This window comes from Spizellomyces punctatus (assembly GCF_000182565.1).
Source record: "Spizellomyces punctatus DAOM BR117 chromosome Unknown supercont1.11, whole genome shotgun sequence".
Lineage (NCBI taxonomy): Eukaryota > Fungi > Chytridiomycota > Chytridiomycetes > Spizellomycetales > Spizellomycetaceae > Spizellomyces > Spizellomyces punctatus.
In genome coordinates this window covers 291339-302645 of record NW_015971547.1, presented here as the reverse complement: position 1 = coordinate 302645, position 11307 = coordinate 291339, and the positions used below count along the sequence as shown (strand labels likewise).

At 46.1% G+C, this 11307-nt stretch overlaps 4 protein-coding genes and 1 non-coding gene across 5 annotated transcripts; 1 reads left to right on the top strand and 4 right to left on the bottom strand.

The window, feature by feature from the left end:
- Positions 1-63: 63 nt before the first annotated feature.
- SPPG_10136 lies at positions 64-135 on the bottom strand. The gene has a single exon. It is a non-coding gene; the product is annotated as a tRNA-Lys (tRNA).
- A 318-nt stretch (positions 136-453) lies between these two features.
- On the top strand, positions 454-1727 carry SPPG_06168 (uncharacterized protein). The gene is made up of 2 exons (XM_016754371.1): positions 454-979; positions 1046-1727. Exons 1-2 carry the CDS (start codon positions 776-778, stop codon positions 1487-1489), a joined length of 648 nt encoding a protein of 215 aa, XP_016606507.1. The 5' UTR covers positions 454-775; the 3' UTR covers positions 1490-1727.
- Positions 1569-3083, bottom strand: SPPG_06167 (uncharacterized protein). The gene is made up of 4 exons (XM_016754370.1): positions 2793-3083; positions 2555-2715; positions 2155-2479; positions 1569-2067 (listed from the first exon to the last, which is right to left on the bottom strand). The coding sequence occupies exons 1-4, from the start codon at positions 2889-2891 to the stop codon at positions 1873-1875; spliced, it is 780 nt and encodes a 259-aa protein (XP_016606506.1). The 5' UTR covers positions 2892-3083; the 3' UTR covers positions 1569-1872.
- A 1680-nt stretch (positions 3084-4763) lies between these two features.
- On the bottom strand, positions 4764-6573 carry SPPG_06166 (uncharacterized protein). The gene is made up of 2 exons (XM_016754369.1): positions 5867-6573; positions 4764-5809 (listed from the first exon to the last, which is right to left on the bottom strand). Exons 1-2 carry the CDS (start codon positions 6495-6497, stop codon positions 5091-5093), a joined length of 1350 nt encoding a protein of 449 aa, XP_016606505.1. The 5' UTR covers positions 6498-6573; the 3' UTR covers positions 4764-5090.
- A 2435-nt stretch (positions 6574-9008) lies between these two features.
- Positions 9009-10572, bottom strand: SPPG_06164 (PAS domain S-box protein). The gene is made up of 3 exons (XM_016754368.1): positions 9443-10572; positions 9288-9382; positions 9009-9224 (listed from the first exon to the last, which is right to left on the bottom strand). The coding sequence occupies exons 1-3, from the start codon at positions 10439-10441 to the stop codon at positions 9140-9142; spliced, it is 1179 nt and encodes a 392-aa protein (XP_016606504.1). The 5' UTR covers positions 10442-10572; the 3' UTR covers positions 9009-9139.
- Between the last annotated feature and the right edge of the window lie 735 nt (positions 10573-11307).

The following is an 11307-nucleotide window of genomic DNA, read 5'->3' as shown; positions in this document are numbered from 1 at the left end:
ACATTCCGCAGCCGATGCGTCGCTCAACGACAAGTAAAAGAAAGACCAAGACCTGAGACGCTACGCCCGCTGTGGGTGTCGAACCCACGACCTTAAGGTTAAAAGCCTCACGCTCTACCACTGAGCTAAGCGGGCCCGATACATTCCGACCTTTAGGGTGTACCCTATTCAATAGCCTTCGGGATACACTCGCAAGCAGGGAGCATAAGAAAAATGCAGATATGATACGTATCATACACACCAAAGTAATGTCATCAGTACGAGCCAAAAGGAAGAAACAACAAGTCTAGCACACACCAATAACACACTATCAAAAAAGAACAAAAAAAAATTCAATCCAATCACAAAACACATGCGTTCATCCGACTGCGCAGCGCATTGGAACCACCCTTGATGCTGCTGCGCATTTTCTTGCCTTATGTCACCTGGGCCTCGCCATTGATTGGGAAGGAACTGCCCAAAAAACCTTGCACACACACTTCAGCCCTTGGACATTCTTGAGGTTGAGGTTTGAGTGCTCGAGTGGTTTTTTAGAAAACTGTTACTGCTAGTGTTATTTGGTATCGTGTTTTGACTGGCGGTGTTGGAGGGATTCGTTTTTAAGGTTTATTTTGGAACCCCGCACTTTATTACTCCGCTCGTGTTCGTTTTTTGAGGCGGGTTTTGAACGAGTTGTTTTTGGAACGGGTTGCGTTTTTCTTGTGTGTGTGTGTGTGTCTGTTGCGTTATTATACCCTCCCAATTCAAACGTCCAAAGAAAACAACCCTTTTTCGTATGCCGACTGAAGCACCGTCGTCGTCACCTCCGCCCACAAACCTCCTCCTCCCCGCCACAACACAACAAAAGAACGAAGCGGGATTATTTGAATGTCCTTTTCGTGGTTGTCAGAGGGGGTTTGCGAGGAGGTATAACCTTGCGACACACTATGCGACGCATTTTGGTGTAAGGGAGTGGGGGTGTGATGTTTGTGGCAGAAAGGTAAAATGTTACTGTTTTTTTGAATGTTTTGGTTTGTACGGTTTTTACTTAATTGATATTGAACAGTTTACGAGACGATATGATCTGACGAGACATCAAGGGATTATACACTCGGACCAAGATCGGCCTCTAACAACCTGTAAAGGCGTGCCAACCAAATCCCATCGCACAACAACAACAACAACAAAGCGTAAATCATCCTACACTCCACCTCCCAACACGTTACCCACAACCTACAACCCACCCACCACAAATCAATCAGAACAAGACCAGCACCCACCCCGTCGACGTCGTCGAAAAGACTCTAATGGATACCTGAATGCCCTTGCCAACTCTTTTTCACTTGTCCCGCTTTCGCCTACTGCGGGGGGACAGGAATTGACTCCGCCTCCTTCTGCTTCGTCGTCGGTGGCTTCCACTTCTTCTTCTGGAGGGGATGTAGAGAATGAGGAGGAGAGACGGGCGATTGCTGTTGCAATGTTGTTGGAGATTCCGGGGAGGGAAGGGTAGGAAGGGAAACAATTGATGAGTGATGTGATGATGGTCGTTTTTCGGTTTTTTTCCCTTTTTCTTTTTTGCTGGTTCTTTGTTTTGTTTTTTGCGTGGTTGGTGTGGTGTGAATGAGATGGTGTGTTTTTTTTTTTGGGTTTCGTTTTTGTATATTCATCTCTCCCCCTTTCCCCTTTTCATTATCTCTTGTCCTTTTTAACAACATGACAATGAAAAAACCAAAAAACGTTGCTTTGCCCGCTTGAACCCGTCCATGAGATTGATCTTTTTCTTATTACATCGCTGAATGATGGCATACACATTCCTCATCCAATCCTACAGTTGTCACCACAACCAGTCCCTCCTCACACATGTATTCCCATACTGAAATGTTTTTTGCCAAATCAATGCGCCTGATTAAAAGCCCTAAATTTTTCTCCAAAAGCCTCCAAACTCTGTTGTGCCAAATCCTGAGCGAACCCAGGCGTAATCTCATCTTTTCCAGCCTGTATATCCCGATCCACTCCAGCAATGAATTCATCAATCGTTAGTGCCATGGGGTTTTTGTGTTTTTTATTGTTATCTGGGTCATCGTGGTCCTATCGTAAATTTGTGAGTAGATTTGTTAACACTCGTCATACAAAACCAAACACACACAACATGGAGATAATGTTTAGAGAACTCACCCGATGCAAATCGGATTCCACGAGAGGGGGTATAATCTCCATGACTTGAACACGTCCCTTTAACTGAACTCGTAAGCTCTGTGTCCAACTATGCACAAACGCCTTTGTCGCGCAATAAACAGGGATACGCCCGATTGGAATAAACGCTAAACCAGATGAGACTGTATAAATTGCGGCATTGGGTTTGGACAAGAGGTGGGGGAGCAAGTGGTGGATTAGGTGGAGTGTCCCGCGGATGTTGACGTTGATTTCGTCGTCGGCGCTTTGCAGGAGGGATGCTGCGTCTTGGGTTGTAAAGTTGACTGGTTTCCTTTGGATACCGGCACTTTTATAGTTCTTTGTCAATTCTTGTCGTTCGGTCTTGAATATTTTTGCATGTAGTTCCGAATGGGTGACTTACTTTGCAACAACGGCATCCAAGTCTGGAAACTTTTTGATAGCCTCCTCTGTAAACCGTTGTAAACCCTCTACAGCTCCGACATCCACAACAAGGTACTCGCAACCCAATTCGCGGGCCGTGGACTGTAGTTTACTCTCTGTCCGACCGGCTATAATCACTTTCTAAAGATAGGAGGGATTGTGAAGGCCTCCTGTTGGGCATGTACAAGATTTATAAAAGAAACGTTCGTTTATGTTACCTTGTTGTTTTTGAGAAAGTAGGCGGCGAGGGCACGGCCCAGACCGCCTCCACCGCCCGTAACCAATACTGTCGTCCAAGAGAAACTGGGGTTGGACATGGCAAAGTGTGTGTAGAAAGTTGGTTTTTATCGTTTTATTTCGATTATCAGAGTGGAATGTATTTCCCTACCCGTTTTTATAAGCCAGCACACCGCGAGAGGAGGACTGATGACGTGTTGTCGGATTTCCGGGTGTTCCGTTTCCTACGAAAACTCACTAAATAGAACAATTACAAATGGAATCGCATTGGATGTGAATCATGGAATAACGCTACCTGTCCATATGGCCCAAATGGGAACGTTTATAGAGTGTGCTTTTTTTTTTTTGGTTTTGTCTCTGTTATGCAATGATTTGTGCAATGTATTTTTCGGTGTTTGTAATATCGATTTTTACCAATCAGCGCATTCATCAAGGATCAGGGTGTTCTTTAAGCTAGGTCGACACTCATACATTCGACATACCCATCCTCCTATTTCCAACGCTTGCAATGGGAAAGCCGAGTAGTCCCAAATTTTATCCACTAGTTTTTCGCATCGCTTTTGTGTATTGCCATGAAAGAGGTTTCTTTACGGTCTTACTGTTCCTAACAGAAAGTGGTCAAAACCAGACAAGTGGTGTACCAATTTATCAAAACAGCCATTGCCCACTTTTTGATTCATCCCATAGGTCTACAGATGGTGCATATCACTAGGAGCTGTACCTGTCGTTCAATGCATTTTGCTCACCCCAGGATTGCATTGTTTTTCCAAAACCGTCCCATCCTATGAGTACCGTTTTGCAATTGCTACCGTTCTGGTTCTTCATATTTGTTTTTCTCGTTTCTCGTATTCAAGTGCATTAAATTTCAGCCGTTGGACATCTATGCACCATCTTTAGCATGTCTGGTACAGAATACAATGAATTGATGTAACATTAACACTGGGGAGATTCTTTTGGATTATTTTTGAGACTCTACGTCGTGCTCAATATATCATTTCCTGTTGCTTTTGGAAATAAATGTATAGAGATGGTTTACAGGGGACACAGTACGGGTCATGTCGTGAAGAAAACTGTCATGTATGTATGTCTGAATGATGCAGGATTGGGCGTGACGGTTGCAAGGTTTCGAACATGAATTCCTCTATGCTGTACCTTTTGCATGTAATTGTGTTCCCCATGTCACTCGCCAAAGAAGCGTATGTGCAATCAATATACACCATGTATATATATTTTTTTTATTATTCAAGATATGTGCTTGTTGATGTACTGAGTCAATGACCTTCTTTTTGGATACATGTATCGACACATTCACGAATATACGTACACAGTTTTTGCAAGTCTATTTGACTATAGGTGATAGTAGGGAAAATGTCAGTTATGCGTTGGTGGTTGTATATCTCGTAAACGCGGTTTCAATGGATCCAAATAGCTCAAATAGTTTGCATGTCCATGGGGAAACATTAAAGAACAAGTCTCCAACGAATGGTATGGTATGATCCCATAATTTTTCATCCGTATTCTTTTTAACGTATTCTTTTTAATAAGCGTAATTTTTTTCTTTTTGGATAACTAATTTGTGTAAAATGTATTGTTTCTTCAAAAACAACAGTGAGTATAGCCATGTGGGGCATGTTGCAAAAATACAAATATACAACAACATACCCCCGCCGTGTGAATCACGCATGATGCGCAGTTCAAACTTTCCAATAATGGCATGTTCTTGCTCTGTCATATATTGTTCTTTGTTGAGTAAATTTTTGCCGCTTTTATTTTCTTGTGGGATACGTTTTAATCTCTAGTTGAGACAGTTGGCAAACAACCAGACTTGTAAATACGCATAATCTTTTTTCCATCATGCATCATACGTTTGCCTGCAGGTGATATTTGCAAACAATACTTGCATATCGGCGAGAGATGCAATGATTTGTTGCAGCAAGCAAAACAGCACATTTGCCATTTCAAAGAAAACACATACAGTTTACTCCAGTTTTTCTTGTCAAGAAAAAAACACACACACACACACACACACACAAGTATATAAACACCCCAAAGCAACTAACCAAACTATAAAAACCTAAACACAAAAAAAAAAACTCGTATACAAAACGCTACCGACTCGGACCAGACAAGGGGGAGAGGGGGGGTATATATCTTTCTAAAAAAAAATCAACAACAAAAAAAAATCATTACACAGTAAATCTCGTCAAACACGTGTACAATTGAGCACTGTCTCTCTCTCTCTCTCTCTCTCTCTTTGCAGTGCTCTTTTGCAGCACACTTTATCGCATCCAATACTCTTCTCGGCGCTTGTACCCTCCGCTTGGACTGCACAGCGCGGCATGACGCGGTGGCGACGCGTGCTGCTGCTCGTGCTGACCAGTAAGATGCTGCTGCTGCTGCTGCTGCTGCAAGACCAGAGCAGGAGGGGCAGGAACGGCTTGCATAGTCGGTGGAGGGGAAATGACATGTTGTTGCGCCGCCATGCGGAGATCGGGTGCCGACCAGGTGCGCGTGCGAAGGTTTTGAGAGGGGTCGGGGACATAGGGGTGCGCGCGCAGCTGAGGGGAGAGGGGCATGTTCCGGGGCCATGTACCAGCGGAATGGCGTCGAGGAAACGCGTGATAGTCTGGGTTTTGAAAGAGCGGGTCGCGAGGGTCTACACGCAAAGGTGCCCAAGCGGCCAACGCGGCGGTGCAGGATCCGACGGGATCGTACATGTCACAGTGCGAGGGAGCATCGTACCCAGTGGGAGAAACGGAGGATTTGGAGCGGGCGCGGGCAAAGCGGCGAGCGTCGGGGGCGTTGCCTTGTTCAAAGTCGATGGGATTGAGGACGGAAAAGCTGGTCGCCGTGGGCGGGGGATAGGAATGACCTTGGCGGGCGCGCCAGTTTTGGCGCTTGTTTTGGAACCAGATTTGAACGGCTCTGGGTGTCATGCCCAGCTGCTCTGCGAGGCGGTGCCTCAGTTCAGTGGAAGGAAAAAAAGTTTGCCCAAAGACTTTAAGGCATTGTCAATACATTGCATAGATATCAAAAATGTTTCTTGTTTTGTTACCTCTGTTCAAAACCAAGAGCTGCTCAGGAGTGGCTCTCTTGCGCTTTGTCTTTATTCTTCCCATGGTATCGACGGGACCATCCAGAGGATTCAGTTCCTTGTCCAGACTATTCATGTCGTCAGCGGTCCAATTGGGTTTTGGGGAGGGCAGGGGCGTCAAGGGCGCCTGATGGTGTTTGAGAGCGTCTTCCCATTCGAGCGTACTAGTGGGTGGATAGTGGTGGAGGAGAAGAGCCGAGTGTGCACTGGCCTTGTCGTCGTCGTCAGGATAAAGAGAACGAGATTGCAGGGGCGGCGTATGCCTTGTTGCAACAGCAGCAGCAGCAGCAGCAGGAGCAGTAGGAGCCGCAGGAATAGACGCGCCTGGAGATGCGTGAGCGTGTGCATGTTGGGCATCTTGAATACAAGGCGGAGGCGGTTGTGCTTGTGGCCGTGACCGAGCGTGTTGTTGCAAACAGACTGGAGATGCAGACGATGCGGGAGAGTCAGGCGAGTCAGACACTGCTTGTTGTTGTGGATGAGCGTCATTGACGAGAAAAGTCATGTCCATGACGGACGCGACCCTACTACGTCGTTGCCTCTGTTGTCCGTGTGTGGGAGAGTGCATAAATGGACGAGTGTATAGGATCATTAAAGAAAATAGAGAGGGGAGTGAATCCCCAATCCCAAGAATAAAAAACAAAATCCTCTGTAAACAACAAGAAGAAGAAGAAGAAGAAAAAAAGGAGAACGGGAGGAAGGAGAGAGAGAGAAGAAGGAAGAATAAAAGTGTGAATTGCCTAATATAGAAATAATATATGTATAATGAGTCACTGTCTCCCATCTAACGAGAGAGAGAGAGAGATTACATACAATTGGGAGAGTGTGTGGTTGTGAGTGGTTGTGAGAGAGAAAGAGAGAGAAAGAATAATCATCAACTGTGTGTATTCTCTCTCTCTCTCTTTGTGTGTGTGTGAATTCTCTCTTCCTTCCCCATGTCTCTTCTCTCTCTCTTCTCTCTCACGTGTCACATGATATGATCATCTTTTTACATGTCTCCCCTCTCGAATTAATCATTTTTATGTATACAACTATTATCGATTTCTCTCTTTCTCCCTCTCTAATCGATCACTTGCCATTAAGGGTATTCATTATATGGATTATACTCTTTATATGAATTTTATTTTTATTCTTTTCATTCTCGCATTTCATTTCATTTGTCACACACACTCAAAAGGGTTATCTCACTCACACTCACAGTAGGGCTTGAATTCACATGCAACTTATTTCACATGTTTGACATGTGCATACTTTTGACAAGCCACGCTCACTCCTTTTTATGCAATTGTCTTTTGCTTCCGCCTCTCTGTGCCCGCCCTATGGGCCCGCCTACTTGTATGGATGAGGACATGCGGTTTGAACATGATAATGAGAAAGATTCAATGCATCATTCTTTGCAAGAGATAATCATTTTTTTCCTTGTTTTCCCTCGCGGAAATGCACAGCAATTCCCATGGTAGGCTTATTACAGCATCTGCCTTTCACATGCGGCATCATGTTATCATTTTTTAATACATTTTTGCAAAGAAAGAGATACCTAGGGATCCGCCCCCATTGCCAACAAAAAGATGCATGGGATCTTTTGTTTTGCCATGTCTTTCCGCTTGCCCCAGGCATTGTTCCGCCTTGTTCGCCTTTGGGCGCAACTTTCATTCTTGCTCGCCTCCGGTCCTGAACCGTTGTCACGTGGCTGTCGTGTAAACACACACAAGTTCCTGTCTCCTAGCTCAGCGTCCCCCCCGCTCAGGGAGACGGCCATTTTTTCCTTTGGTGAGCTCGCCCGTGAGAACAAGGATCGATCAGAGGCGAGGCTCGTCATCATCCATGAACCCAGTAGATGGGTACGCCATATACGCCATCTCGTGGACACGTCATGTTTTGCTTAAAGTTAACGCCCATGGGCAAACGTTGACACCTTTTTGCAAAGAAATCGTGCAGAGTAACGGTAAGCCAAGACATTGAGCCAGCATCGCGGACATGGAGGTCCATTCTAGTGGGCACGTGCTTATCTCAGCCTTTAACCTCAAAAACTCAGCATTATAAATGCGAATCCACAGGCCGCCGTAGATTAACCTCCACAGGCGGCAACACGTTTGGGAAATCTCCCCCATGCAGTACACAAAAAAAAAACTAGGTCTCCCAGCTGGGTTTTTTCTCATTTAACAATTCAGGGTTATCCTTTTTTCGTTTCTTACGTTTTTCGGCCGCTTGACTGCGCAATGGATACGAGGCTGATATCACATGACTGGGTTGTTAGGTAATGGTTTGAACTGTGGCACAGCATTTGATGCATGGCAACCGCGATCGAACTTCTGGCAAACAAGCAGCCAGATCGTTTGCTCATCCTTCCAAACGACATTTTAATGGCATTGAAGCGCATTCAGTGCCTCCCACCATTAAAGGCTTGGAGACATGTCTCGCCATGTCGCTCCACCATGCCAATCCTCTTTTGTCTCCCCATGCGACTCTCCATGCGCCTCCCCATGCACTCCCCCATGCAAACGGTGCACAAATCCACCCTCGGCAGGCACCCACCAACAATCATTTCCCAAACCACTCCCCAACCCCTCGTCTACAAACACCCCAACCCCCGCCTCTTCACCCTCTACTACCTGACCGGCGTCGGCCACGTCATTTTTTGGCTAACGACATCCGGCCTCGCATACACCGAACTACAACTCGACCACAAAAAAGACCCAAATTCACCTTTATCCCTTGCGAAAACGGTTTTATGCGCTGGGATCTCGAGTATTGGTCTCCTTGTTCTCCTCGGTGTGCATTTATTTGCTAAACGCCATATTGGCACCATTGGAATCCAGAATGGTGTCACGACCCTCACCGACATGTCAATTTTTTCTAAACCCATTGTACTCCCCACGCACGAAATCTTTACGACCCGGCCAGTGTATACCCGTATTGGACCGGCTGGAACGGATCCGGTGCCTCCGCCTGCTGGAACTAGTCGGTTTGTGTGGGGGTGGAAGGAGGGACATGTACCGATGGTTGTCAAGGGACGGGTGATGAGGGTGGATAGAGAGGGGCGGTTTGGGGATCCAAAGGGGTTTGATCGGTTATTTTATAGAAAGTGATCCCAAGGAAGAGGTGGGTAGATGATGGTCGTGTATATAGACTGTGAAACTATATATTACATGTTTCCCAATCCAACAACCCGTTTATTTACAAATATGGCATATACCAATACAACTAGATGTAAATACCCATATGCCAAACTCTTCATCCTACACCATCCTCTGGTTTATTGTCTCGCTCCAGTTTGCGTTGTTTTTTCGAAAACGCGAGACCGCATGCGTTGCATAATCTGCACAACAATAAAATAGGATGAGTATCCATACAACCGTTTGGCAGGCACATTTGGACATACGTTTTGGGTCCTGATGGGCCTTTACGCCATTCTGGTGACTGCGTCGTCCCACATTGTCGACAAAAGAGTTCTTCAGTCGGCACCCGAGACTTTTTCTGAAAAAAAACATTCAGAAGACCGCAGGCAGGCACATTTCACGACACTAAACTTTATACCTTTCGTTTCGCGCCTTTATCCCTCTTGTCATCCACAACAACACTCTCATCCGCCTCCTCCTCCAATTCCACCGCCGTAACAATGCCCTGCCCCTTTTTTCTCAACAACGGATGATGTTCAGGATCTCCACCACGCTCACGAACCGCTTTTTCCAACAACCTCCGTAACCTCAGATTCTCAATCCGGTATTCCAATAACGAGTCAATGGATATGGAGGCTTTGGAGCGGTATTCTCGGCCAGTATGTACAATACATGTTGACGCGTCGTTGACAAGCGGTTTGGATTTCACGTGGAGTAGAATGAAATCGCCCGCTTTTTTTTGGTACCGTGCATACAGGGTTTGGTCGATGGGGTGTAGGAGGGAGGCTGTGAGGGTGTTTAATACGTGCTGTCGGTCATCTCTGTGCAAAATTTTTGAAATGTTCATATTCACGAGTTCTGTCGGTGTGTATCCCAACATTCTGCGGACTGAAGGCGAGGTATACAGTATCTGTCCCGAAGGAGACGTTACATGAATGAAATCGTCGAGTTCATGTAATAACCGCTTGTACCCTGCTTTATTGGATGTGAAATGGGATATCACCGACGTTACATGACGAGATAAGAGTGTTTTCTGGGTTTGAGAGGAATCTTCAGAACCGGTTTGGGCATGTGATGATGTTTCTGAACGGACATCGGATGTATCGTGGTCGCAAGAGTCTGTCAATGAAATCCGAAATGGGCGTGTCAAGGGAGCTTGCATGTCAAACAGTGGAGACTGGAATCCTCGTGCTGGTAGTGGCGGATCCATTCGGGGAGGGTCATACCCACTCCATCGTCCCATTACATCCGCTTGCGGGTCTCGACCATAGTACACCCCTCGTTCCATCTCCAAAGGCATCCGCAAGGGGTCTAGAAATGTGTCGGGGCGAACATGTCCCATAGGGTCTGGCATGGGTGTCGTGTACATTGGAGGTGGGACGTAGGAGGAGGGGAATCCTTGGTTGTAGTCGTCCATGGCTGGCTTGCGGGCCTAACAACAAATTATGGTAAACCGCTATCGAAATACTGTCCATATACGAGAGAGTCGTGTGAATCGCAAAAAAAAATGGATGGAAAAAGGGCTCTTGGACAGCGAGACTTCCTTACCACGGGCCTCTAAATCACAAATTAAAGGCCTAAGATGGCCTGTTGACACAGTTGATTTTGGATCCAATGACATTTGATATTGGTTTGCAGTGAGTCATTTGTCAAGATCGGAAATTTGTCACTGTTGTTTTCTAGCACACCACCTTTTTTAAAATACGGTTGGTGTCAACGGGGGATTCCTTTTTGGATGAACAACATGATTATGATGCTCAGACGATTCCCGCTCGTTATATCGCGCGTAAGTACGCCTCGGATCCAGAATTGCGTACGTTCGGCATCAACTACACGCTGTGTGCAATTCAAGTCCACCCAAGCGGGAACCATTCCCGATCATGTCGGTACGGTTGGGTTTTACACTAGACATGTATTGGTGGCGACAGGTAATAGACTGCGTAACCACACTTGTGGTATTCCAGTTTTTACTTAATTGCTTTTTTGGTTAGGTACATCATCCTGGCCAGCCAAAATCACCGATGCAGATGCTTTCATGTCGCAAATGCAAACATGTTTGCCGTCGACAACCAAAGTAACAGCGAGCGATGACGTACCGTCCACCACTTCACAAACAGCACACACCCTCCACATTCTCCCCGATAATATCCGTCTGCCGTCCGTCACCCCATCCGACATGTCCACCCTAGCCAAAACCCTCGAAAACCTCCAAATCACGCGTATCTGACCCGTCGCATCCAATACCAAATCTCGTCTGCATCCACGCGAACGCGACTGTCGGTG

What these genes read in the sequence shown, in the direction of transcription:
- SPPG_06168 (XM_016754371.1), top strand. Translation starts at nt 776, where the DNA reads ATGCCGACTGAAGCACCGTCGTCGTCACCTCCGCCCACAAACCTCCTC. An exon ending in GTGATGTTTGTGGCAGAAAG is followed by an intron (nt 980 to 1,045) that starts GTAAAATGTTAC and finishes GATATTGAACAG; the next exon opens with TTTACGAGACGATATGATCT.
- SPPG_06166 (XM_016754369.1), bottom strand. Translation starts at nt 6,497, where the DNA reads ATGATCCTATACACTCGTCCATTTATGCACTCTCCCACACACGGACAA. An exon ending in GCTCTTGGTTTTGAACAGAG is followed by an intron (nt 5,810 to 5,866) that starts GTAACAAAACAA and finishes AATGCCTTAAAG; the next exon opens with TCTTTGGGCAAACTTTTTTT.
- SPPG_06167 (XM_016754370.1), bottom strand. Translation starts at nt 2,891, where the DNA reads ATGTCCAACCCCAGTTTCTCTTGGACGACAGTATTGGTTACGGGCGGT. An exon ending in ACTTTCTCAAAAACAACAAG is followed by an intron (nt 2,716 to 2,792) that starts GTAACATAAACG and finishes TCCTATCTTTAG; the next exon opens with AAAGTGATTATAGCCGGTCG. An exon ending in TTGGATGCCGTTGTTGCAAA is followed by an intron (nt 2,480 to 2,554) that starts GTAAGTCACCCA and finishes GAACTATAAAAG; the next exon opens with TGCCGGTATCCAAAGGAAAC.
- SPPG_06164 (XM_016754368.1), bottom strand. Translation starts at nt 10,441, where the DNA reads ATGGACGACTACAACCAAGGATTCCCCTCCTCCTACGTCCCACCTCCA. An exon ending in ATAAAGGCGCGAAACGAAAG is followed by an intron (nt 9,383 to 9,442) that starts GTATAAAGTTTA and finishes GTTTTTTTTCAG; the next exon opens with AAAAAGTCTCGGGTGCCGAC. An exon ending in GGCCCATCAGGACCCAAAAC is followed by an intron (nt 9,225 to 9,287) that starts GTATGTCCAAAT and finishes ATTGTTGTGCAG; the next exon opens with ATTATGCAACGCATGCGGTC.